Source organism: Lepus europaeus, chromosome 9 (assembly GCF_033115175.1).
Source record: "Lepus europaeus isolate LE1 chromosome 9, mLepTim1.pri, whole genome shotgun sequence".
Taxonomy (NCBI): domain Eukaryota; kingdom Metazoa; phylum Chordata; class Mammalia; order Lagomorpha; family Leporidae; genus Lepus; species Lepus europaeus.
The window spans coordinates 84948521-84976315 of NC_084835.1; the positions used below are offsets into that span (position 1 = coordinate 84948521).

Consider the following 27795-nt stretch of genomic DNA (forward strand, 5'->3'; position numbering starts at 1 on the left):
GATTGTTCTAATTCTCTAAAACTTTTATTTATTTTTAAATGATGTATTTATTTGAAAGGCAGAATGACAGAGAGGGAGAAACAGATGGGAAGATTTTCCATCCACTGCTTCCTTCCCAAAGTGGCCAAAACAGTCAAGGCTGGTCCAGGCCACAGCCAGGAGCCAGAAATTCCTTACAGATCTCCCACATAGGTAGCAGGGGGCCAAGTACTTGGGTCATCATCCGCTGCTTTCCCAGGCTCACTAGCAGGAAGTTGGATGAGAAACAGAGTAGCCAGGACTCAAACTGGTGCTCCAATATGGGCTGATGAGTTGCAAGCAGTGGCCTAACCCCTGTGCCGCAATGTTGACCCCTTGCCATAACTTTTAAGTCATCTTGTCTGTATGTAAAAAACAGTCATGTTGCTACAAAACTCTTGTTGTAATTGAGATAAATCTATGGGCAAATTTGGGGAAAATAAAAATTAATCATGACTGTATGAAGTCTTTGAATTCACGAGCACACTGTGCCTCTCCATTTGTTTAGATCTTATTTGCTTGCTTTTATCAGCATTTTCTAGTTTCCAGCACACAGATCTTACATGTGGTCTGTTACCTGTGGGTTTCACTGAAATAGCATTTAAAAAGATTTTAGTTCATGGAGTGGGCATTTGGCACAGCAGTTAAAATGCTGCTCGAATGTCCTCATCTGATATCAGAGGATCTGATTTGAGTCCCAGCTCCAATCTCCATTCTGTCTTTCTGCTAATGTACACCTGGGAGGCAGCAGATGATGGCTCTAGTTCCTAGACCTGTGGCATCCACTCGGGAGACCCAGATTGTGTTCCAGGCTCCTGGCTTTGACTTGGCTCAGCCTTAGCTGTTGGAGCCATCTAGGGAATGATCCAGCAGATGGAAGGTCTCTCCCTGACTGTCTCTATTTCTCTTTGCATTTCAAATATAATTTTAAAAATCAAAAATAAAAATTAGTTTTCTATCAATTTATAGAAATAAAATTTTTATAACTTTATATAATTCAACATTGTTAAACTCACTTTTTGTTTCAGAATTTTTTGTAGATACCATATAATCTCTTTATGTAAGCCATATTGTCATCTGTGGATATGAGCACTTTTTTGTTTTCCAGTATGAATGTCTTTTATTTTAATGTGCTGGACTAGAAGCTACATACGGTTTTTTTTTTAAGATTTATTTATTTATTTGAAAATCAAGAGTTGCAGATAGAGAGGGAGAGACAGAGAGAGATTGAGATCTTCCATCTGCTGGTTCACTCTCCAGATGGCTATAACAGCCAGGGCTCAGCCAGGCTGAAGCCAGGAGCCAGGAGTTTGATACAGGTCTCCACCTCGGGTGCAGGGACCCAAGCACTTGGGCCATCTTCCGCTGCCTTTCTCAGGCTATCATCAGGGAGCTGGATTGGAAGTGGAGCAGCCAGGGCACGAACCGCTACCCATGTGGGATTCCAGTGTTACAGGTAGCAGTTTAACTCGCTATGCCACAACGCCATCCCTCAACACAGTGTTAAATGGGAATAGTAAAAGTGCACATATTCTTCCTGGTCTTGGAGGACTGTGAGCTGCAGGGCGTCTTTAGGTGCCATTTATCAGATGGAGGGAGTTCCCTACTACTGCTAGGTTGCCAAGAGTTGTTCTTTCTTTTTTTTCTTGTCACAAATAGATACAAAGCGTTACCAAAAATTTTTGTCTTCACCAATTGAAATCATTACTTGGATTTTTCTTGTTCAGATTGTTACTCTGGTAGGTTAATTAGATTGATTGCTTTTCTGCATATTAAGCCAATTGGCGTCCCCAGACTAAACCCCATTTGATCCTGGTTATGATTATAATATGTTTGCGGTTTTGTTGTGTTCATGTATCTTAATATATGGCCATTTATTTATGCATTTGACATATTTTGCTAAGCACTTTAATACTATGTTCATCAGTGATTTTGATCTATAGTTTTCTTGTCCTCTCTGTCTGGTTTTTGTCTCAGGGTGATTCTGAAGTCTGGTCGGGGTTGTTCCTTCCCTGTTTGGGTTCAGTCCACAGATTCTGTCTGCCTTCTGGTTCCAGTGTCAGCTCAGTTTTCAAAGAGGACAGAAACTGCCTTCCGTCATTTCTCAGTCTTTGATGGGCTTTTGAGGGCTGAATTGACACATGAGCAGCTGGGGAAAGCGAGGGCAGTGCTTAGAAGTTGGTAAACATTTTCCTGTATTTGCTTTGCCAAGCTCTCCCTTTTCCATGACCTCCTGGAACTTGCCAGTTCCCTGGGACTCTGCCTTCTCTCCTCTGGCTGAATGCCAGGGCTTTAGTAACTGTACATTCCCATACACTGTCTGTGATTGTGCCCATGTCTGTAGCCAAGCCAAAGGAAGACCGAGAATAAAAGCAGTGGGGATTTGCCTCACCCTCTTGGGGCCCCACTGTAGCAGGTGGAGAGGAAGGTTCTCTCCTGCTGGCCCCTGCTGCAGGAGGACCCTTTCCCACTCAAGTCCAGACTGCAGGGTTCCCTGCCTGCATCTGACACCCTCTTCCAGGTTTTAAAATACTTTGAGCCCAAGGTGAGACTACCAAGGAAAACGTGGTTACTTGCCACCAGGTTAATTGTGCGCTGCCATTCTAGCCTTGGTCCCCAGCCCACCTGGCACTCTCCCCTCCAGAGTCCTCAGATGGCTGCTGCACTCAGGCTGAGCTGAGTGTGGAGCTGCCTTCATTGGGGTAGACACGGCCAGGTGTGTTTACTCATGTCTCCCATAACCAGAACTCCTTCCTACTCTGCTCAGAGGCCAGACCCTGGTAGCGAGCAAAGCCAATGAGAATCCCTGAGTCCACATACATTACAAAGTACCATAGCACAATGGCTGTTTCTGCACTTGGGTGGGAGAGATGAAGAAATGAGGAAAATAAATGATATTTTACCATATATGCTGTTGTGTATGGAGTGCCACAAAGTGGGCATTTTTACCTCCTCTTAAAATGGAATCACCAGGGAATTTGAACCTACAAGAATCAACCATTCTGAAGCTTTTTTGTTTCCTCTGCCTTCCATCATTGATTTTTCTACCAGAACCACATAAAAGTAAAAAGGTGTCTTTTTTTGGATTATTATTTAGGCATTAGTGTATATAAACACTGTTATCCTTTTTTCCTCAATCAGATATGTATTCATTTTTATTTAAAGTGCTCAAATTTCTCTGTGTTTTGGAATACAGTTAAAATAACTGAAATTTTAACTTGTCATGTATAAAAAGGCGTGCTGAGTTATTTGAAGATGGTTCACTTTGGTAACTTTTAAATCAATCAGTGAGAAGTGCTACAAAGCACACATTCATAACATGCTTTACTCTGTTCCTAGGGAACAGGGAGTTGTTTGCCAGTCTCTATCTTTCACCTTTTCTCATCTCTCTCTCATCCCCCTTTCTTGCATAGAATGACCTTCACATGTGAGACACCGAATATCTGGGCCAAGCTGCTTAAAGTGCATTTAGTTTATCATATTACACTTGTGTATATAATAAAAAAGACAACAGAATCTCCTATAATATGAATCTGAAAACATAAAGGAGTGGGGTAGGGTCCCCTTAAAGGAGGTTACACTATAGCATCTCTTCTTTCCAGAAAATTCTAACGATGATTCCCACTGAAGAGGAGAAGCAGAAAATTCAGGAAGCTCAACTGGCTAACCCCGAAGTGCCATTGGGCAGTGCAGAGCAGTTCCTCCTCACGCTGTCCTCCATCAGCGAGCTCTCCGCTCGGCTCCACCTCTGGGCGTTCAAAATGGATTATGAAACCACGGAGAAGGTATGCACTTAATAAGAGACGTAGCTAACCCCACGTCCCCGGGGCTGAGAAAGCCAGTTTGTCATTGGTGAAGACTGGGAGGGAAGGAGAGATGGAGACCGTGAGGCTGTGGGACAGGCTAGAAGCATGGCGAGTGGGAGTTGAAAAGCAGCAGGTAGTAAGAGGCTGGTGGACATCTAGTGAGGGGCTCAGGCTAGGAGGCGGCAAGCCACAGAGTGCCCAGAGCAGAGGTTAGGAGGCTGCAGTGGTCCGGGGACAGTGAGGCCACAGTTTCCAGTGTCACTTGTAGGGAGGAAGAAAGACAAAGAGAAAGCTGAGCTCTGGATGGTGATGGAGCATGGGGTGGGGGTGGAGTCCTAGAAGTTAGCCATGGTCAGGGGCAAGTGAGGACGGAAGGACCTGCAGGTCCTGCGTGGGACCCAGGCAGGAAAGGGTGAAGACAGAGTATGTCTCACCCAGCACAAGCCCCCATTGGTCTCCCCTGTGGAGACTGGGGATAGCCCCTCCTGCCGCTTTTGGGTGCCTTTTCATACCTAGGAGCACGTGGCTGTCACCTGGGATTGGCTTGTGCTGCTGAGAACTCTGCTTATTACCTTGTGGCACACCCAAGTGACAAAGGACAGAGTAAAGTCAAACTGTGCATTCTTTATCATCCTTTATCTTTTTTTTTTTTTTTTATGGAAAGGAAGTAGCAGAACCACTTTTGGACCTGAAGGAAGGCATAGACCAGTTGGAGAACAATAAAACCTTGGGCTTCATCCTGTCTACTCTCCTGGCCATTGGGAACTTTCTAAATGGAACTAATGTGAGTCTTCCCCCGTCAGTCCTCCTGCCTCCCTTGTCACAAGATCCCTGCCTGTCATTTGCTGATGGAAGCTGTGCCTCGCTCCACAAAGCACAGTCGCATAAATAACTCATAAATAAATATGTCTTGTTGGAAATCCAGAAGTCATTTTGTCCTTAACATATCAGGGCCTCTTTATATGAACTCACATCTTGATGTAAATAAGAAACCTTAGAGGGCCGGCGCCATGGCTCAACAGGCTAATCCTCCGCCTTGCGGCGCCAGCACAACGGGTTCTAATCCTGGTCAGGGCACTGGATTCTGTCCCGGTTGCCCCTCTTCCAGGCCAGCTCTCTGCTGTGGCCCGGGAGTGCAGTGGAGGATGGCCCAAGTGCTTGGGCCCTGCACCCCATGGGAGACCAGGATAAGCACCTGGCTCCTGCCTTGGGATCAGCGCGGTGCAGCGCGCCAGCCGCGGCGGCCATTGGAGGGTGAACCAATGGCAAAGGAAGACCTTTCTCTCTGTCTCTCTCACTATCCACTCTGCCTGTCAAAAAAAAAAAAAAAAAAAAAGAAACCTTAGAAAAGCATGCACTATTCCTTATGAAGAGTGGCTACTTTCAATAATGACATTGAAGAGTTTTCATCTATCCCAGTTACCCCCTCCCCAGAGCTTATCATACAAATATTTGTGCTTATACACATTCTGATACTGAAAAAGAAATTGTTTCATCTAGCTTTGGCCAGGAAGTAGATAAGCTGGGGGCAGAGAAAGAAGGCAGCTACAGACATATGCAGGTCAGAGACCCTGTCCCATAGCCCCCTGGTTGAAGGATGGGCTGTGGGTGTGGCTTGGGGCCCTGGGGGGAAAGGACCAGAGGCCCCTTCATTCTCAGTGCGGCTGGCCCATGTGTGGTCAGCTGAGTTGTGTGGAATGCTTCAGTCACAGACAAACTAAATGCCAGGCTCCTGCAGCCAACACTGATTCTAACCGCGTGTGATGTTCTAAGAGCCTGCGTGAAACTCATCCTTCCCATCTTTTATTTAATGTTCACCCAACAGGCCAAAGCATTTGAGTTAAGCTACCTCGAGAAGGTTCCAGAAGTCAAAGACACCGTGCACAAGCAGTCACTTCTCCACCACGTGTGCACCATGGTGGTGGAGAACTTTCCAGACAGCTCCGATCTGTACTCGGAGATCGGAGCCATCACCAGGTCAGCCAAGGTACGTCCACGTCCACTGATACCATGGGGCCAGCCTCTCCTCGGCTTTGGCTACCGGATCTGTGTCAGCTGTCTCTGAGGAACACCCACTCTATTCAGTGACACGGTCAAGGGCTGCCTCACTTCTCTGCTTTAGCGTTTTGAATATGACGTGTGCCATGCCATTCCCAGTGAACTTTGCAGATCTTTTTCCCATCTCTGTTTCTCCATTAGATTCTTTCCGGCTGAGGTATGTAAGGCAAGTCTGCCATGCTGGTCCAAGCTCCCATGTTCACTGCTGAGTGATGTTACTCATCAGGCTGTGTTCTCTAGAATGTTAAAACTGCACAGTTTGTTTTAGGAGGGCAAAGGTGGCGAAAAGGGTGATATTGCTCCCCTCAAGACATCAGCAGGACCTGGCAGTGAGGTGTGGAGCCAGGAAATGGGCCACACCCGGCCCTGCTCCCCACAGCGCAGCCTTCTCTGTGATCTTGCACAGAGGATGTTTTTATAGGGCTGTAAATGATATATAGCATTGGCCTCCGTGCTGCTGGCCCATCGAGTGAGTGCAGAGGTAATATCTTCAGGAGCTACAGTTTATTAGATGGCACTCACATGCAGACTTTTAGTGCAGGAGGCTGAACAGCCCCGCAGGAATCTCAGATATGCCAGAGCTGGGCCAGTGTGGAGGGACCTCCTGGGAAACACAGCCCAGGCTGCGTGCTCTGGAATCCATGTGAGAAGAGGGGGGAGGGTGCACAGAGGTGAGAAGAGGTGGGGGAGGGGAGCTCTCCCTCTCTCTGCTTCTCCTATGGGACTGGATCCTTGGGGGACTTGGTGGCCAGGAGCTTCCTTCACCTGCCTCAGGAGCCGCAGGTCAGCAGCTGCTAGGAATACAGGCAGGGGGTCTTGAGCTGGCCTGACAGTGGACCTGCCTTGAGGCTTAGCCAGTGACCCCTGACTCGGAGAGCTGACGGAGGGCTTCTTAGAACACAGAATCCTCTTTAATGAGTGCTTTTCCTGGGTTCCTTTGTGATGGTCACTGTGTTGAGGTCTTTACAAATATGGCTTTAGTACTGAACCGAAGCCAATAGCTGCTTGGAATGCCTGTGTCTGGGACAGTTGTATCAAGAGCAACTCTGCTTAAGACAAAATCTGCCTGGCTCACCATCATGGTGGCCCCATTTCCATAACTACCCAGTACCAATCGGTTTGCTCTTCATACTAGACCCTTTGGTTTTAACCCAGGGCATTCCCCAGTTGGCGCCTGCTTCTAGCAGAAGCGACTCTGGCTTGGGAATCTTGCCCCCAGTGACTCCCCTGGGCCTGCCTTAGTATCAGTCCTTTCCCAAAAAGCTTCCTGGAGGTTCAGTTATTAGTTAACTAGTAGCTACATAACTTTTCCTCACCTATGGGTTGGCTGCACAATTGAAAGCTGCAATGGCCTCTTCCCATGGACTTTGGCCATTACTACAGGTGGCTGCTGACCCTGATCCCCTGTGACTTGCAGCAGGAGGCCAGGAGCGCATCTACCACCTCTTCTAACACTTACTCCCAAAGCCTTTTGGAGTGCTTGGGTGGGATGAGGGGCCCTTCTGTGCAGACAAGTACAAAATAAGCTTCAGGAAAACCCAGCCCAGCTGCCTTCTTTATCTCCTGCCGTCACACTTTGGGCCTCATCACTGTGACCCCCAAGGACTGGGTGCTTTGGCATCAGCAAGAAAACTGTGTCCCATAGGGGCCAGCCGAGATGGGCTAGGGTGTGAACAGTTCACAGGCTTGCACAGTGTGCTGACCAGTTAATTCAGATTTCAGTGAAATTCCTGGAGTGACAGCAGATGACGGGGTAGGCTCTTCTTCCTCCTATTTCCCCTGTTTGTTTTCTACCACTGGGGACCAAATCATCTACCAGCCACGTGTTAGTTCCCCAGCTGCTATAACAGAACTCTAAACTGAGTAGCTCAGAACAACAGAAACTTGTTGGCCCAAGGTTTGAGAGGCCGGAGTCTGAGATCTGAGTGTCAGCAGCATTGGTTCCTTCTGAGGGAAAATGTGTTCCATGTCTTGGTCTTAGCTTCTGGTGGATTCCTGGCCATCATCCCAATGCCTGCCTGCATCTCCCATGGTGCTCTCCCTATGTGTTTACGTCCACATTTCTCTTTCTTATAAGGACGTCAATCATTTAGCGTAGGGTCTGTCTACTCCACTGTGACTTCCTGTGAACTCAACTACATCTGCAATGACCGATTTATAACTAAGGTCACATTGTGAGGTGCAGGGGTTGGAACTCCAGCTTAACAGTTTTGGGTAATATGGTTCAGCCCATAACATAGTGAAAAAGATTGTCCATGGATAATTCTGTCCCAGGTGCGCTCCTGAGATTTCCCTCAATGTGTTCGCTGTGCCTACCTGACTTGTGACTGGGGCAGAGGGTTGCTAACAGAATCTGAGGGTTTGAGGTAGTTGTGAAGACTCTGATCATGTCTGTCGCCTAGTTTTCCACAGTGCCCTCTCGGGCTGGGTGGGGCAGGTACAGCTGAGGGAGCCCTCCTGGCCCCTTCCAGGAAGTTGCATTGAGCTCAACAGCACAGGGCTTCTAGAACAAGGCTCCCCACCCGGCTTCTAATGGCAGCACAGCTGCTATCTTCTGCCACCACCCAGGGGGTCACAGTGGACTCTTCCCCTTCCCTGCCCCAAAAATGAGCTCCTGCCTGGTGTCTGCCTGCCTGCCCTGTGCCCACTGCTGTGCCAGTCAAGCATTGCCTGGTCAGAGAGCACAGAGCTGCTCAGTGCATGTGTGAGCTGGGTTGAGGTTATTTTGCTGTGGGTCACAGAGCTGCCAGCTGCATCCAAGGACAGATCCAAAAAGTCGTGGTTAGGCTTGTGCGTGCATTCAGGGTAGCTTGCCTTGGCCAACAGCCTCCTGGATGCTACTTGTCAGTCCCAGGTCTCCTGGATCCTTTCCTAATCTTACTCTGACCTCTTCAGTCCTTCTTCACTCAGTCTGCATTTCTTTGTTAGCTGTAGGTCACATGTATTTTTTTTCTCAGTTCCATGTGTCTTAAGAAAGTAAAGACTTTTCTACCTGGACCTAAAAGTCCTTTGATTTCAGGACAACTGTTTTTCTCTCACGCGCCATGAACCCTCTGCTGAACAGAATTGCCTGAACCTGCCCTTGTTTTTTGCTCTGGAGCCCCAAGAAATGCAGAACAGGTTAGGTTTTTTTGCTGTTGTTGTTATTGTTGGTTTTTTGGGGGTTTTTTGTTTGTTTTGTTTTGTTTTTTGACAGCCAGAGTTAGACAGTGAGAGAGAGAGAGAAAGGTCTTCCTTCTGTTGGTTCACCCCCTAAATGGCCGCTACGGCCAGCGCACTGCGCCGATCCAAAGCCAGGAGCCAGGTGCTTCCTCCTAGTCTCCCATGCGGGTGCATTGGGCCATCCTCCACTGCCTTCCCAGGCCACAGCAGAGAGCTGGACTGAAAGAGGAGCAACTGAGACAGAATCCGGCACCCCAACCAGGACTAGAACCCAGGGTGCCAGCGCCGCAGGCGGAGGATTAGCCAAGTGAGCCATGGCGCCGGCCCAACAGGTTAGGTCTTCCCTGGCTCCCGGCCTCCCTGGGCTCAGCATGTCCTCTTCCTGTTGGCTGCCACAGGTCTGTTCCCAGAATCTGTCTTTGTTGACTTGATCCCTTCTGTTGTCCTTCTGAGGGTGAAGCTGCAGGTTTGAGGTCACTCCAAGGAGCCTTCTCTGAGCTTTCCCCTCCAGCCTCTGCTTTCATGACCATGGTCATTGGCACTGAAGCAGTGGTTTCTCACACCCATGCACCTGCTCTTGCTCTTCTGACTTTGCCCTGACCTTGCCCTTTCCCACCATTACTCTCCATACACCTTAGTCCCATCCCTCAGCTCACCCATTGGTTTGTCTGTTTCCCTCTCCTCATCTCCTCCCAGCCTCCTCCATCTCTTTCTCTATCCCACGCCTCCCTTTCATAAATGTAGCCCTCATGCGTATTTTTCACAACTGAAAAACTCTCTAATCCACATAATTTTTAATCTAGAAATTCCATCAGGCAATCACCTTAAGAACCTTGTTTCATCCCAATTGTTTGCACATCGCTGAATACACAGTGGGTGCCTCTTCACTTCCATTCTTTGCCTGAATGGCTTACATCTGCAGGCCAGACCTCATGTGTGACCCACCCCCCCACCACACACACACACACACACACACATACCCCTGGTGGATGCCATACTTCCTTCAATGTCCTGGGGGTCACCTGTCTATATGATGTGTCTCCCCAAGAATAAGAGTTTGGTCTCCCTCAGCATTGGTCTTTGTGTTCCTAGTACCTGATCGGAACTAGTGTATACTGGTAGGTCCACAAGTGTTGGTTGAATGAGCAAGTGGGTGAATGCATAAAACAATGTGCCGTATGAATTCTAAGAGAGATTATTGTGAAGAGAAGTGGGCTGCCCATTAGCTGGCCCTGGCATAGCAGGGCCATCTGTATATAACCATGGTGTCTTCCTCAACTTTAAGTGAAATAACATCTCTGACAAACAAGAAAAATTTTATGAGATCTCTATTTGGTTCATCTTGTACTAAAGACCCTTGATACCATGTTTTAATTACAGTTCCCAAAGACCTTCCTAGGATTTCTTTCCAAATATGGCAAAAAAGAAGGTGACTTGTGTATCGGGTTCTTTTGGAGAACAGTTTTATCACTAAATGATTTGATGTCAAGATAATGAGCAGGCCACATGTGGATAATTTGGGGGCCATAAATATGTTTGTGTTTCAAGATGTGAATTTGATTCTGCTGTTTGTTGCTTCCCAGAGGCAGTTTGGTCTCCCGGTTCAGGTTGGTGTCCAGTGGTTTCAGCACATTGGCAAAGTTCTCCTTCTGATTTTCAGGTTGACTTTGATCAACTTCAGGATAATTTGTGTCAGATGGAGAGAAGATGCAAAGCTTCATGGGATCACCTCAAGGCAATTGCAAAACATGAAATGAAACCAGTTTTAAAACAGCGGATGTCCGAGTTCCTGAAAGATTGTGCAGAGCGAATTATAATTTTAAAGATTGTCCACAGGAGGATAATTAACAGGTAAGTAGACTAGGGAGCAGATGGACACATCTTGTACAATGATATGTTGAAAATAGTCCAGAAACTGAGGTATGAGGGTTAAATTTACAGAATTTTCTTGTGTATTCTTGGTATATGGCAAGTGTATTAGTGGTAGAGACTTTTAACAGCCTCAATTATGTATAGTATAATATGCATAATAATATAACATCATTGAATCTTGACATTGGAAGGAATCTCAGAGATCAGTTGATCCAAAAATTCCATTGATGAAGATTTGCATCTATTAAAATCTCTGACAAATTAACCTGCTGTCCCATGTGGGCTTGAACTCTTTAATTTGTAGAAATCACACCCATGACAAGGAAGCCCACTTATTAGAAAAGGTGTCTGATCTGAAGTCTGCCCCGAGGACCTTCCAGGCATAGATTATTTATTTGTTTGTTTATTTGATAGGGAGCGAGAGACATTCAGCCAGGGCTGGCTGAAGTCAAAACTGAAAGCCCGAGCTCAGTCCAGGTCTTCTCCTATGTGGTGGCAACCACCCAACCCCTTGAGTCATAATTTGCTGCCTTCCAGGGTGCATGTTAGCAGGAAGCTTGAATCAGCAGCTGAGCTGGGACCCAACCCCAGGCAGCGTGTTAAGGGATGTGGGTATCGCAAGTGGCATTCTCACTGCTGCACCAAGTGCCCACCTTGGTCGTGGGTTCGTCAGGGGCTGCTCCATGACACGCTCTGCCTGAATGACATCTGGGCCCTGCCCCAAGTGCAGTCCTCTGCTCCAGCCTTCTGAGTCACAGGCACCAAGAGGAGGCTGGAGTCAGCAGTGCTGGGTCAGACCTTGCTCTGCTCACCGGGAAGTTGGCGGGGGTCCAGATTGGCCCTGTGGCTTTCCCAGGTTTGCCTACAAGTGAATGGTGGCAACATCATGCTAGAACCAGGTTTTGCAACTTCCCAGGCCAGGGCTTCTCCTGCTGTGGGCCACTGCTTTCTTCTCCTTGGCTTCATCCCCTAACACAGTTATAGGGTCCCCTCTCCCCTCCCTCTCTCTCTCCTCCCCTTTCTTCTTTCCTCTTTTCTTTCACCTTCTTTAAGCCCATGTAGAACCTTAAAAAATAAATTCTCTTACTTGCATGTGCCCTCCACAAGCTTGTTTCATTTGCTATTCCTGGGTCTTGATCCAGACGTTGAGAAAAGCAGGTGGTGGTAGTGGTTAAATGTTGAACAGGGGGGCTGGCACCGTGGCTCACTTGGTTAATCCTCTGCCTGCGGCACCAGCATCCCATATGGGTGCCGGGTTCTAGTCCCGGTTGCTCCTCTTCCAGGCCAGCTCTCTGCTGTGGCCCAGGAGGGCAGTGGAGGACGGCCCAAGTGCTTGGGCCCTGCACCCACATGGGAGACCAGGAAAGAAGCTCCTGGCTCCTGGCTTCGGATTGACGTAGCTCTGGCCATGGTGGCCATTTGGGGAGTGAACCAACGGAAGGAAGACCTTTCTCTCTCTCTCTCTCACTGTCTGTAACTCTACCTGTCAAATAAACAAAAATCTTTTAAAAAAATATTGAACAGGACAGAGATGAGGAATAGAATCTTCCTTCTGGATTGACAGCTGTCTATTAAGCAGTCCTTTGGGAATTTAATTATTCAACTATAAAGCCCCCTAACTGTACTACATCTAGACTTTCCAACAATGCTCTGAGTAGGAAGATCTTATAGGAAACTGCATCTGACTTCTTGCAGACATCAAAGTATATATGCTTTTAACGTAATTAGGAAGGGGAGGCAAGGAATGCGAGCTGCTTTGACTCTACATGTTTTGTATGATGTAAGCCATTCCCAACTTGAAAAACCCAAACAAACTGAAAAAATAAACAATTAGTTTCCATTTGGAATGCCCCGAAACTGAAGCAATTTTATGAAAGTCTTACAAAACTATTGTTCCTGCTTACATTAACCATTTTATCCCAGATGATATACTAGTCTATTGCTTAAGCCGTGATGTATTTGTTCTGCTTGCCCCATTCCCCTTGGTAAGCGGGTCCTTGGAATATGGTTGCTCCTGCCTGACCCAAATTCCTGTCTGCTCAGTTTTGGCCATCCCAGTGAGGACAGCCAAGACAAGCTGGAAACTCACTGTAGCTGTGGTAAGTAGTAAAAGAGTCATGGCTAAACGGGAGGGTGCCAGGTGTGGCCAGTCCAAAGCATCTAAACCATAGAACCAAGGCTTCAAACGAAGGCTTTAGCAGGAACCTCATGAGCATAACTGATTCTAGCAGGAATACCCTTCTGTGCTTCTCTTTCCTCTCCCCTTCCCACTGACATCCCCCAGGAGTAAAGCCCAGGACTGCTGGGATATCTGAGACCCAGAAAGGAGAAGGATCCTCGCTCAGGGCCTTATAGCTGATAACCAGTAGAATCTTCCTCATCCCATGGATCAGCCTAAATACAAGACTTCAGAAAGTCGCAGGTAGCTGTGTACTGTCTCTTCAGGTAGGGTCTGGCTTTCAAAAATGTTGCCTGGCTAAGAAAACTTTGGGAGGAACATCCAGAGATGCATTTTAACCTTTGGTTTTGTCCTGCTGCCCTGATAGCCTAACCCCACTTTGTGGATGTGGTCACACCCACAGTTGTCATACTCAGGGTGGCACTGGAGAGAGGGAGAAGGTGAGGCTTGTGGGGAAAGATGCCTTCCTGGGAAGCCTGCAGAACACACCTGGGAAGAGGCAGGCAGGATATAAGGAAACAGATTGGCACATCATTACCCCAAAGTGCCTCCCTCTCCAGGCTGGACCAGACTTCCCCAGCCCCCACCCCAGTGGCACACTTGAGTCAGTCCAAGGGCAGATGATGGAACACATCAAAGCCATTTGGCCTGAGCTCTGCTGCCTGTGAAGGGAACCAACCCCTCCATAACTGCATGTCCTGTCTTCTAAAATTTGCAAAGTCAATAACAAAAGTCCCTTCAGTATTTTGTTTCCACGAAGTCACACCCTCTTTGCTCTGAAGGAAGGCATGGTGACTCCCTTTTGTCAAAGGTAGAGCGGAATCTTTTTTTCAGATATATTTGTTTCACTGCTTGTTATTCCCCTTGTTTGCAAAATATACGATTGGATTATATTTCCAATGTCTATGTAAAGTGTGCCAGATCTCTGTGTAAAGCCAAATCTCTCGGAAGTAGAGGATAAGGAATGCATGAAAGGAGATGGGGAGGGTTGATGTATTGTCACCTCGCTGTGAGCTGCTAGAGTGTCTCATTCTTTCTTCCTACACGCAGATCTTGAGCAGCGATAAAAGAAATGGATATGGTATATTACCCCTCCAATCCCATTCTCATGTCATATAGCCAGTATATTATGTCAGATGGCAGAAAGAGCCAGGAAGAAAAAGTAAGGCCATAGATAGGCTAGAGAGTGACAAGCAGGTGTTGTTTTACATAGAGTGGTCAGGGAAGGCTTGGCACCTGGGTAGAGACTGCAGAATGAGCGCGAGCCATCCATGCAGCTCTCTGTAGTGGAGCTCTCTGGGCCTAGGGAACAATTGGAATCGGTGACTCGTCAGGCTGTGGTGGGCCCTGCTGGAGTGGCACCCTTGCCCCTGCCCCCAGCTCCTCTGCGGCGCTCCGGGGTCTCCTGCACACTACCCAGGGCACCTGAGGCAGGCTCGTTCAAGGACCAAGCAGGACTCCAATGTATCTGCAGTCCCTGAGAGTTGAAGTCTGGGTTGCTGGGCCAGGCCTTGGTGTGGATGTGCACTACATCTATCCGCTTCTCCGTTAATGGACATTTAGTCTGTTTCTACTTTCTATTATAAATGATGTTGCTGTGAATTTTGTGTATATTTTGTGTGCATATCTGTGATTGTTTTGAAGCAGAACTGCTAGGTCATCATACAGTAACTCTCTGGTTAGCTCTTTGAGGGACTGCCAGACTGCTTCCCTAGGCCGCTGAGCCATGCTGTGTTCCTGCCAGTGCTGCACGAGAACCCCAGGGTCTCCACATCCCTCCTGGCGTGAGCTCGGGCTCACTTTTGATCACAGCCACCACAGTGGGTATGCAGTGGTATCTCCCTGTGGTTTGGGCTTGCGTTCCCCTAACGACTGATGCTGTGGAGTATCTGACCATGTGCTTCTTTGGTATTTGCATTTCTTTTTAGGATAAATGTCTCTTGTTCCTTTGCCCATTTTTTATTTGCTGTTTTAGTGTTGCCTTGTAAAATTCTCTGTATATTCTGGATATACTCGCTGTATAATTGCCAAATATTTTCTCCCATTCTCTAGATTGTCTTTTCACTCTTGATAATGTTCTTTGAAGCACAATTTCATAATTTGTACCATTTAATAAGGTCTTATTTGTCCATTTTTCCCTCCTTTGGTTGCTTATATTTTTGGTATCATTTTTTTTTTTGTTTAAAAAATCTAATCCAAAGTCTAGAAGAGATTTATGTTTTCTGCTAAGAGCTTTATATTTTTAATTAGCATTTTAAGCCCTCTTTACTTTTTTTTTCTTTTTTCTTTTTTTTTCTTTTTTTTTGACAGGCAGATTGGACAGTGAGAGAGAGAGAGAGACAGAGAGAAAGGTCTTCCTTTTACCATTGGTTCACCCTCCAATGGCCTCTGTGGTCGGCGTGCTGCGGCCAGCGTACTGCGCTGATCTGAAGCCAGGAGCCAGGTGCTTCTCCTGGTCTCCCATGCGGGTGCAGGGCCCAAGCACTTGGGCCATCCTCCACTGCCTTACCGGGCCACAGCAGAGAGCTGGCCTGGAAGAGGGGCAACCGGGACAGAATCCGGCGCCCCAACTGGGACTAGAACCTGGTGTGCCAGCGCCGCAGATGAAGGATTAGCCTATTGAGCCGCGGCGCTGGCCAAGTCCTCTTTACTTTAAGATAGGCTTATCCTTCTTGTGAAGAAGAATACACTATCTCCAAATTGTACAAATCAGTGTGATTAAAAACGAAAGGCTGGGTATCATTTGGGTCATACTGTTTGGTCCACACAGGTTTTCCCTTGATTCCCAGTATCTTCTTTCTGATGTCCTGGTTACTAAACTTTGGTACTTATTTTTCCATATAATTTCCCATATAATTTTTAAACAAATGGAATTAACAATTTTTAGATTATAAATTAAATAGTTGAAAAAAACTGTTTCTACTTATTTACTGTTTCCTAATTAAGATTGTATGTACTGGCGCCAGAAGATGTTTCAAAATATTTACTCAGAGAAAACTTCATATGCATGTATTTACAAACCATCAGTTATTGTTTTTCATAGTGTGTTCATATCTACTCCAAGTATTCATGGAAGGAATTTCTAAGCAACATTTCTTTATTCCTATTCAATTCTTCTATAATCTAGAAACTGTATGATATTTCCTTAAAGTAGTGCTTTCTCATTTTTCTTATAAAAGTGTATAGCTCCATCTCAGATGACTGTTAAAATACAGAGAAGCAGAAAGAAAAGGCAACCCAGTGAAATCCCACCACCTACCCATAACCTCCGTCAGGGAGGGAGAGAGTTGAACTTGACTTCTGTTTGCATTTTCCCTGCAGAAGACTCTGGAAACTCAAAGCCCCAGGAATGAAAAGCAGCATCTGGCTCCCAGTGTCTTACAGAAAGGTTTTGGATGGTGCATCTTTGTTCCTGAACACCGAAGTCATTGCTGTCACTGCTTTTGCCTTGCAGGTTCCACTCCTTCCTGCTCTTCATGGGCCATCCCCCGTACGCGATTCGGGAGGTGAACATAACCAAGTTCTGCAGGACCATCAGTGAGTTTGCGCTGGAGTACCGCACCACCAGGGAGAGGGTTCTGCAGCAGAAACAGAAACGGGCCACCCACAGGGAGAGAAACAAGACCAGAGGGAAGATGATCACGGACGTAAGTCTCGCGAGCTCTGTCTCCAGGGCACCTGTTGTGAAAGCACAGCCGTCAGGCCTCCCCAGTGTGCAAGCTCTGCCCTTTTTCTTCCAACAAGAAACAATCCATTTTTTTTCCCTTTAATTTGAGACACAGAGTTATAGACAGAAAGAGGGAGAGACATAGAGAGGGAGAGACAGAGAGAAAGGTCTTCCATCGCTGGTTCACTCCCCAATGGCTGCAATGGCCAGAGGTGGGCCCATCCGAAGCCAGGAGCTTCTCCAGGTCTCCCATGTGGGTGCAGGGGCCCAAGCACTGGGGCCAACTTCTGCTGCTTTCCTAGGCCATTAACAGGAAGCTAGATTGGAAGAGGAGCAGCTGGGACACGAATTGGCACCCATATGGAATGCCAGTGCCGCAAGTAGAGACAGCCTACTGTGCCACAGCGCTGGTCCCGGATTCTGTTCTCCAGCTGCCTCGCCTCTGATTCTGTAGATGTCTGCTGTATATGGAAAGTGAGGGAGAGCATGTGTTGGTGCAGGAGCAAGTAGCTTGCAGGGGCACGTTGTACCATGTGAATGACACCAAATGCTTAGTTCCCTGTCAACCCTGCGATATGAGAAACATTGGATGAGAAAAGGAAAATTTCCACTAAAGGAACTGTACTGGTGTGGAATTGACTCAGAACTCTAATCATTGCAAACAGTGCTGTATAACCCATCACTCAATACGTGAGCCACCCAACTGGGGGCGTCTTAGTAGACGAACTCATGTGATTGTTGGAAGACAGAGTCCGACAGGCTTTTGACGGTCCCTGGAGTCACAGAACAGCAGGTGGGAAGAGAATCCAGAGTTTGTGAGTCCAGCAGCAGTGTCCCTGCTGCACTTTGGGGTCCACCCCCCACTTCCTTCATCTCCCCACCTCAACCACAAGCCTACCCAGGCCCTGGGTGCACAGGGTGTTCAAATGGCACTTGCTCAGTGAGTAGAGGCTGTGTGAAGGTGCCTGGGACAGAAAGGGGCAGATCTCTTGTCCATTGTTAGTGGGTGATAAGCCTGTTCCAGGCAGAAGGGAAGCTTTTTGGGACTTCTCTTTTGCTCACTACATATTGTTCTTTTTTTTATTATTTGTTTATTTGAAAAATTGACACACACACACACACACACACACAGAGGAGGGAGGGAGGGAGGGAGGGAGAGAGAGAGAGAGAGAGAGACAGAGAAAGAACTTTCACCCATTGGTTCACTCTCCAAATGACTGCAACAGGTAGGGGCTGGGCCAGGCTAAAGCCTAGAGCCAGGAACTCTATCCTGGTCTCCCACATGGGTGGCATGGGCCAAATACTGATCCATCTTCCGTTGCCTTCTAAGGTTCATTGGCACGGAGCTGGGTCAGAAGTGGAGCAGCCAAGTCCTGAACCCCTGCTCTGATCCAGGATGCCAGCCTAACAAGTGACAGCTTAAGCTATGGCTCCACACGGCCGACGTACTATGCAGTCTTACTTGGACTCACTCAGGGAGAACAGTTTCTTTCCATACTGATGGATTAAAGCCTACTGAAGATCCCTTCAGTGTGGTTCTTTTCATCATTTAGATTGGTGTCTATGTGCTTCCTCCATCGGTGCATGTATCTGAGTGGCACATGGGCTCTCGGTGATACCCGGAGTGGAATGAGGAAGATTGAAGCCCTGGGGAGTGGCATCGTGGGGGAGGGTGCGTCACTTATAAGACTCAACTGACTTCAAGTAGAGGTTGGGCGAGGCAGAAAATTCACTTGGAAGAGCTCATGGAAGCTGCTTTCTGTGGCCAGATGTGTGCATGCATGCGGCTGTCCAAACAGAAGGCACATGGGCCCTGCTCTCGCAGGAGTCCACATTCCTGAAGGGTCTGACCCCCACGTGGAAACTGGGTGCATTAACCTAGAAATGCTGTTGTGATTTTAGGACAGTTCTGAAGAGAACCGAGGACCGATGAATCCCCTACCTTCTGCCTCCGCCCCAACCTCTCGTTTCCTTGAAAGGGAGTGCTTGGCCCCCTTTCTCTGGGAAGAGCCCCCTCTGCAGCCCCTCTGTGGGTCTGGTGCCATCGCCACAGCTGAGAGACATCTGTCTCCTCTCCTGCAGGCTGGGTTCAATGGGAGGGGTGTTCACCCTCTGGGAGGACAGTGACTTGGGCGGCAAATTGAATCCACTTGGGCAAACTGTGGCCCACATTTCATTCCAGGGTTTTATTTTAGTGGAAATGCGACACACTGGAGGGTGAAAAGTCCAAGCCCAATGTGCTTATAGTTAGGAAGACACATCAAAATTTCTTGCCAAATTCTTGAGAATTTTTTTTACAGATCCCACTAATTTTTAAATTCTGTGCTTCCCTGAAAACATGCAGCTTTTCATAGTTATAGACAGAGGTAAATGTTTCTAGGGTTTGACTTTAAAAATACTTAAATTCCCGTTAAAAGTTAGGCTTGTGGGCTACTAGTTCACGTTTTTCAGTGGTCGGAGGCATTATTTGAGTAGAAAGCCTGCCACCTGCTGGAAGACCAGGATATTGTAACTTTTCCTCTTGGTTAGTAAATGCTCCTTGGGTGCACCAAAGAAAGACGTGAATGCAGCTGACCCTATGTATCTGTGGATTCCACCACAGATCAAAAATATTTGAAAAAAATTGCAGCTGTGTTGAAAATGTCCAGAGTTTTTGCCTTGTCATTACTCCCTCAACAATACAGCATCACAACTATTTATATAGCTTTCAATTATATTAAGTATTATAATCTCAAGGTGATTTAAATTACATTGGGAGCTTGTGTGTAGGTTCTATGCTAAACTATGCTGTTTAAGGCACTGGAGCATCCTTGGATTTCGGTGTCTCTGAGAGTCCTGGGACCCATCTGTCACAGATACCAGGGACAATTATCTAACAAAAGACAAGCTCTCTCTCAGCTGTGTCACCTCTGGTTAGAGAGTCACCCATACCCAACTTAAGCAACTGAAAACAAAAGCAGACCAGAAGTCGTGGGTTTTGGATCCCCTGAATGTTGGAAGTGGAAGATTTTAGAGAAATAGCCCATAGTGAGTCACTTCTAATTTTGGTGTTGAATAAAGGAACAGGGAAGCGGTAGCAATGAAAGAGAGACCAGAAGTCGCAGGGTCAGCCCTGACCACCCTGTGTTGTTACGGTCGCCTGGACCAGCCTTGGGTGTGTCTCCCTCTGCTTCTTTCCCTGTTTCTGGTATGCAGAGGGGTTCCTTTCTTCTAACCTCGAGGTCCTCCCAGCTAAGGGTCGCTGTGAAACTAACTCCTCTTGCAAAACTGGTGCTGGAACGAACGGTGGCATAGAGAAGGTCACACAGCAGCTGTGGCCCTTCCTGGTGCCACTGAGCCCAGAAGTGAAAACTCCAGGACTTTCACATTGGGGGGCAGTCGGCCTCCTGGCTGAAACCCTCACCCTGCCTCAGCCCCAGCTTCCCCTTTGTAAAGAGGGAATTACGGTTACCATAGGGATGTTGAGAGGGCCAGGGGTGTTGTGTGTTCAGCACCTTGCACGTGTGCTCACAGCTGAAAGCAGCGCCACTGTCATCAAACAAGATGACCAGGGGTTGGAGCGTGGCTGTCTTTCCACGGGGGTAGGGCAATGTGGAAGGTGACAACCAGAAGTTCTTGTCATTTCACTGCCAAAAAGTATAAGGTGCTTCTCCAAAAGCTCATGTCTGATTTGCTGGCCTGGTCTTGTAACCTCCCGGGAAACACCGATATGGAAGGTGGGTTTAACTTAAAGTCAGAAGATGGACATGACTTGCCGCACTTGATGTATTTTTAGAAAAGGAAATTTGTATTTAAAGTCATGCAAAGAGGCTTAGTGAGAAGTCGTGAACAGTACAGACAGTTCAGGTGGCCAGCATGAGGGACAGGAGGCTCTAGAACAGACTGCATCTCATGTCTCTGGGGAGAGGTGACAGGAAACGTGCAGCTTGGACCCTTGTTGCACTTGTCCTGTCTGGCCTGGACATAGAAAGATAAAAGGACTGAGTGTAAGACCCGGGCCCTCAGCTGGGGCAGGGTGGGCCAGCACTCGGGATGAGAGGGCAGAGCTAGGTCAGTCACGGCTGTGTGCTTGCTGCTTACTGTGGCCCTGACTGCCCAGCAGGTGCCAGTAGCCCATCAGGACATGGCTAGCCTTGCAGCAGGCCCCAGAGCTGGGAGGTTGGTGGTGGCCCAGGAACCAGGTCAGCTGATGACTGACCTCCTGGGCAGCCTCAGGGTATGAGCTTGAGTTCTGCAAGTGCCCCCCTCCAACTTTGGCCAAAACTGTCCTGGGAGCTCAGGGAGGGTTGTCCAGATGAGATGGGGGGGGGGGAGGGGCTGGCAGCTCCTCATGCAATAAGCTGTCCTCTGGTGGTGGTGGCCATTTTCTTTGCAATCTGCTGTGACATTGGGATGCTCTCATCTTTGCTGACTTCTGTGCCTTCTAAGAATCACTTCTGTCTTCCCTGTCCTGTCGAGTAGACTGAGGACGAGGACGAAGTTGAGGTATGACTGTTGTCCAACGTGAAGATGCCACGTGTGCTCCCATGTGTCACAGAGCCTAATCGGACGTAATCAGCATGAAGTGTCAGCACCATGCAGACTTTAAACCGTGCACGGGCGTTTTCTGGTTGATTTTTGTGTGATCACTAACCACTAGCAGGGGTTCTCGTGCTGTGTGTGCCAGGGGACTAAAGGGTTAACTGCATCTTCCAAGCTGTTCCTGAGTCCAGGCTGATCAGGGGCCCTGTCCTGAGTGGCAGCTTAGTGGCTGTCTCTCTACTACTGGGAAAATAAACAAGGGATTTTATTTCCAGGCCAAGACTTTTTGGCAACTCAGGTATGAGAACCAGATTCTAGAATAACCACATAAAGAGTCCTAAAACCACAAAGGAAGTGGGCAGTGGCCAAAATCCAAGCTAGAGCCTCTGTCATCAGCCAGGGAGCAGCCTCTGATGGGTGCCCATTTCCTGGATTGGCATCTGTGGATTTGTGTGTGCAGAGCTGGGAGGGAAGGGAATCCTGCCCCTGAACCTGGGTGCAGGTGCATGAAACAGAGACCACGTTGGGGATGACTGGCCCTGGAAAAAGAGGAGGGGGCATTGTAGATGGTACAGGTCACAGCTTCCCTCTGGGCCCTCTTGCCGTGGCTGAGACACTGGGTGAAACAGGAAGCCAGGAATCTACGGAGCTGCCCTTCTGTTGTTCATCCAGATGTCTGGCTTTCTGTTTAGACTGTGTTCTGGCACAGCCCTTGCAAAACATACATTCCCGGCCTTGTCCAGTTAGAGAAAAACCACCATGTATGTGTAGTGCTTATTAAGAGAACCAGATTCTCTACAGAACCACAAGTAGTGAGTGTTGCCGCATGCAGATGCAGCATGAACTTGTGTGTCGCAGTCTGATCTGGGCCCTGACACTACACCCCTTGGGGCCACCTTAATCTTGGAAGCCCTCAGTTTCCTTTCCTTTAATGTGAGATGGGACCAGATCTACAAGAAAACTTCCCAACTCCTTTTTTTTTTTTTTTTAATTTTATTTATTTGAAAGGCAGAGTGACAGAGAGGGAGAAAGAGATCTGTCTGTTGGTTCACTCCCCAATGGTCACAATGGCTAGGGGTGGGCAAGACCAAAGCCAGGGGCCTTGGACTCCAACTGGGTCTCCTCCATGGGTGGCAGGGACCCCAAGTACTTGGGCCGTCTTCCACTGCTTTCCCAAGAGCATTAAGAGAAAACTGGTTCATAAGAGGGGCAGTTGGGACTCAAACAAGCACTGTTATGGGATGCTAGCATCATAGATGGTGGCTTAACCAGCTGCACAACACCCACCCTACCAACTTTTACCATTGTGTGGTTCTGTATGGACCACACAGTGTTAACATGTAACATTGTGTGGACTGAATTCGCTTTTGCAGCTCTGCCATTGTGATAGTTATGAGAACTTGAACTGCTTTCAAGAACTAGATGAAACAGATAAAGTTTGATACATTTGAATAACAAAACATTTCAATCTTTTTATCAGGGCTTTGGTGTTAGAAACAAATTTGTTTTCCGGGGTTGTTTTTGTTGTTGTTTTCAGCTCTCGCCAGAGCTGATGCCAGTCCCACGAGCAGGCACCAGGGAGACATTCAGAGTGCTGCTCCAGTGCATGGATGGGTGGGGTCTTCTGGGGCCCAGGAGCTTCCACGTCTAAGAACAAGTCTTCCTGTAGAGGCAGATGTTTTGACTTGGGTTGGCAACCCCATTGACTGTTGTAACTAATGCATTTGCAACGTGCTTGCAAAAATGAAGGAAGAAGGTTTTCCTTCAGCAAAACTCTCCTAAGCTTGAGTTGGCTTTTGAAGAGTCTCCCTCCCCTCGTAACTTGCCCTTCTTGGTTTTGCAGTCCGGCAAGTTCTCTGGCACTTCCCCGGCTCCTCCGAGCCAGCCGCAGGGTCTGAACTATGCCGACGACGCTGCTGAACATGAGAACATGAAGGCTGTGCTGAAAACCTCTTCCCCCGCCATGGAGGATGCCACCCCGGTGCTGGGTGTCCGCACTCGCAGCCGTGCGAGCCGAGGTAACTAGTGGCAGGGTGGGGTTTGTCCTCTTGGTTTGGCCATCTCCTGGGGCCTGTGGTCTCTGCTGCAGGATGCCAAGTGCTGCTGCGGGGTGCTAAGTACTGCTCCCAGCTGTAGGCTCCCCAGGACTCTGGTGACCAAATCACCCACTTTCCCCTATTAGCACCATCAGGACTGACCTTCATAGCTTCGCCTCAGAAGCCAAGAACACTCCTCAAAGTGTTGTTGACTTTGCACAACAGGGCTTCTTCCAATGCATCCTCATGGCATGAAGTCAGGGCTGGCTAATTGCAGCCTGCAAGTCACATTCAGTCTGCTTCCATTCTTTGCAAATAAAGTTTCATTGGAACCCAACTTTGATTATCCCATTGGTATATCTAATGTCTGCTTTGCACTGCAATGGCAGAGATGAGCCTTTTAGGACCTGAAGAGCCCAAAATATTTATCCTACAAAGTTTGCCAGCCACTGGATTAAACCAGTAACCCTCCCGGTAGAGGCAGAGACCAAACTAAAATTTCAAGGTAGTAAGTAGTTTCCAGATTTGGTTATAATTGGAAGGGATTTTTAAGTTTGACTTAAGAATTAGTGTTTTACATCTGAAAGTGTTCACTCTTGTTTCCCTGGTCTGATCTGAAACCATGTTGACTCCTTGCCCAAGCCCTGAATATCGCTACTGGCAGGATGAAGCCTGCCCTGTTCACGCTGTCACTCTTCCTATCCTTTCACTCATCTGCACGTGTTGGCACCGCCCTTCTCAGAGCACCCTATGTGCCCCTAAGTCCCCTGTTGCTGATGCTGCCCCACGGCTTGGAATGTCCTCTGCTGCCTCCAGGTCCCCTTCCCCTCCAAAAACCACCTCCTCCAAGCACCCTGGCTCCTCAGCCTCTGTTTCCCCTGGATGAACTCCCCAAACCCATATTTAGGCCTCCTCATGATGATGCCCTGGAAAGAGAATCAACTGCTGGAGACGGGCTTCCTCCCCAGGCTGGGCACTACCCAGATTTTAAAAAATCCATACATCCACCCACACCAGGATGTCCTGCAGTGCAAAAGGGGCTGCTGGGAGCCATTCTGCTGGGGCAGGGAGTCAAATGGAACACGCCAGTGAGGCTGGGTTACAGGTTACATAGAGTGGGTCGCAGAACCTCAGTAATGAATGGTGATGGCAGCGCCTACAGGGTACCTCTGGGGCCCTGCTGAGCACTACAGCTCCCCCAGGATAGAAGGCAGTGGAATCTGGAGGGCTGCCAGCTGGAGAAACCCCCAAGAAGGCCTGTCGCTGACCTCTACTGGCCTGGCTCGCTGAGCACTGCTTTCTGGAAGCTTGCTGTCATCGACTCTCTTCTGTATATAAAAGCAGTGATAGTAGGAACAATGCAATATAAAGAAAGTGATGATGAATGCAATTCTAGGCTCCCCACCCCCACCCCGACCCCAAGTGTGGATCATTATCAGGCAATGCCTATGGCTTCTGAGTTTTCTAGAAACTTAAGAGGCAAACACTGGAGAATCGCCAAGGGGCTTGCAGGCTGTGTTCTCAAACCCTGAGGATTGTGTGGGATTCCCTAGTGGAGCTGCACCTTGGGCTCTTTCATAAAATCACTGGCAGATCTTCATGTTTGGTTTAAGTAGAGTATTACTGTCTCTAGTTCCCTTCTCTTCTTTGGGTTGGAATTTAGTCTTTTTTTTTAAAAAAAAAAAAACTCTTTAATAGGGTTTTTACTATTTACTTTGATTTGCAGCTAAGGATGTGCCAGGGATGGGCCGCCTCCCTCCACCTCTGCCCCAGGGTTACACTAACAAACAGGCAACACAGTGTGGAAGACCCATCTCTCAGTCCAACCTTCATTCCCAAACCATACCACACATATTTGTATATACTGTTACTTCGTCAAAGAATCAACAGTTAGGCTCTTCGGGATTCAGTCTTCTCAAACTCTGACATCTAGATAGTTTTGGATGTGGGATTAGAAGAAAAGAAATGAATATTGTGATGTCAGCCTTTTAGTGACCAGCAACAGAAACAAACGAGAAGAATCACAGTCCTGAGTTTTGTTGAGGGGCAGATGCTCTTGTTATTTCAAAGACAGAGACTGAAAGAGATCTACCATCTGGTGGTTCACTCCCTAAATACCCACAATGCAGTGGGTTAAGCTGCTGCCTGCAATGCCGGTATCCCATATGGGCACCTGTTCAAATCTTTTTTTTTTTTTTGACAGGCAGAGTGGACAGTGAGAGAGAGACAGAGAGAAAGGTCTTCCTTTTGCCGTTGGTTCACCCTCCAATGGCCGCAGCGGTTGGCGCGCTGCAGCCGGTGCACCGTGCTGATCCGAAGCCAGGAGCCAGGTGCTTCTCCTGGTCTCCCATGGGGTGCAGGGCCCAAGGACTTGGGCCATCCTCCACTGCACTCCCTGGCCACAGCAGAGAGCTGGCCTGGAAGAGGGGCAACCAGGACAGGATTGGTGCCCCGACCGGGACTAGAACCCGGTGTGCCGGCACCGCAAGGCGGAGGATTAGCCTGTTGAGCCACGGCGCTGGCCTGTTCAAATCTTGGTTACCCTACCTCTGATCCAGCTCCCTGATAGTGTGGCTGGGAAAGCAGCAGAAGATGGTCCAAGTGCTTGGTCCCCTGCACCCATGTGGGAGACCTGAATAAAGCTCCAAGATTCATCCTGGCCTAGCCCTGTCCATTGTGGCCATTTGGGAGTCAACCAGTGGATGAAAGATTCATATTCATTCTCTCTCTTTTCTCTTTCTCTCTCTCTCTCTCTCTCTCTCTCTCTCTCTCTCTCCACCCCTTCCCTCCCTCTTCCTCTTTCTCTCCCTCCTATCCCTCTTTCCCTCCCTTCAACCTCCCTCTCTCCCTTTATAATGCTGCCTTTCAAATAAATAAATCTTTTTTAAAAAAATAAATGCCTGTGACAGCTGGTGCAGGGTCAGGGCCATAAGCAAAGAGCCAGGAACATAATCCATGCATCCCACATGGGTGGAAGGAACCCAGTTACTCGAGCCATCCTGTTTCTCAGGGTCTGCGTTGGCAGGAAAAGGGGATCAGGAGCCTGAACCAGGATTCAAACCCAGGCACTCCAAATGTGGGATGGCATATTTGCAGCTAGAGTAATGACCTGCTCCTGCGAGGTCATTCTGATTGTCTGGTTTGCTGTGTGCAAGGAAGGGTGCCTACTTCTTGTCCAGTGCAGTCTATATTAAGGCCCCTGCTCCAAGAAGTGATAGGAGACAATGTATGTGAATAAGAAAGAATAAAAGAGGAGAGAAAAAAGTGAGGAAGGTCAGGACATGAGGAAAATATTACTGTTAAATGCTGAGTAGTAGACTGTCAGTCTAGAATAAGCTTAAGGATGGGAGTGAAAGAAGGCGGCTCTGCAGTGTTATAGGGTATGGGGAAGGAAATCACTTGTGCCCCATGGTACGCAAAAAGGCCTAGGACAGTGCCATGCGGGAGTCTCGGTCCCCAGCAGCTCCTGCAAGCTTTGTGTGTTGGGCTGAATGTGATGAGCAGTGAATGTCAAGGAGGGTGCCAGTGACTGCCCTGCAGCCATAGGGCTGGAGTCCTAGACCTTGGTAATGCAACGGGAGCTGTCATAGGAGATGGAGTGCAGTGATGTAACATAGCAGGTTGTGCTGCTTCAACGGAAGCTAGACATCTGTTCCTGAACAGAAAGGACAAAGAGAAAAATCACTGCTGGGTTTGTCACAATATGGGTTCATTTTCACTGACGAGAGTGATGAGAAAGAGGCTGTTGAGTTTCTCCGCACTGTCACACCATCTATAGAGAGACTTCTGCTTCCAGATGGCGTGCAACAGGGAGTGGCAAGTCACCGCTCTAAAAAACGTAAGGCTTTCTTTTCTTATTGTTGTAAAGATTTGTTTGTTTATTTGAAAGTCCGAATTAGAGAGAGGGGGAGAGTCAGAGATCTTCTATCTGCTGCTTTACTCCTGGATGGCTGCAATGGCCGGAGCTGAGCCAGCCGGAAACAAGGAGCCAAGAGCTTCATCCATGTCTCCCACGTGGGTGGCAGGGGTCCAAGCACTTGGGCCATCTTCTGCTGCTTCCCCAGTCACATTAGCAGGGAGCTGGATCAGAAGTGGAGCAGCTGGGACACAAATCAGCACCCATATGGGATACCAGCATTGCAGGCAGCAACTTTACTGCTATACCACAACGCAGGACCCAAGGCTTTCTTTTAAGAGACATGAGAGAACGGTAGGAGGGAGGAGGACTGGGACAATTAGAACTGCAGGAGAACAGAGACTGCCTGTCTAGGAGCATTTGCAAATCTGGGCACAGTCCGAGGGATGGGCTTGTCCTCTGTGGAGAGGCTCTGAAGAGAAACCAGAAGAACTTGAGAGAGTGATGTGAGTTTGCATCAAAGATTGGAATTGAGAGGATCCCCCAGTGCATATAATTTTCTCCCAAGACATTGGTACGTACAGCCCTGGCAGAGCAGAAGGTGATGCTGGGCCCGAAAG

The 27795-nt window shown here is 48.1% G+C and overlaps 1 protein-coding gene across 5 annotated transcripts in view; it reads left to right on the forward strand.

Annotated features, from left to right (window-relative positions):
• FHOD3 (formin homology 2 domain containing 3) overlaps positions 1-27795 on the forward strand; it is a 484314-nt gene that overhangs the window by 440755 nt on the left and 15764 nt on the right. For 3 of the 5 annotated variants that reach the window (XM_062201570.1, XM_062201571.1, XM_062201572.1), the window contains 7 exons: positions 3621-3803; positions 4489-4608; positions 5650-5811; positions 10705-10895; positions 16550-16742; positions 21224-21247; positions 23127-23301. In XM_062201570.1, the coding sequence (XP_062057554.1) occupies positions 3621-3803; positions 4489-4608; positions 5650-5811; positions 10705-10895; positions 16550-16742; positions 21224-21247; positions 23127-23301 (1048 nt within the window). The remainder of the gene's footprint in view (positions 1-3620; positions 3804-4488; positions 4609-5649; positions 5812-10704; positions 10896-16549; positions 16743-21223; positions 21248-23126; positions 23302-27795) is intronic. The other 2 variants (XM_062201573.1, XM_062201574.1) reach the window with 1 other exon arrangement.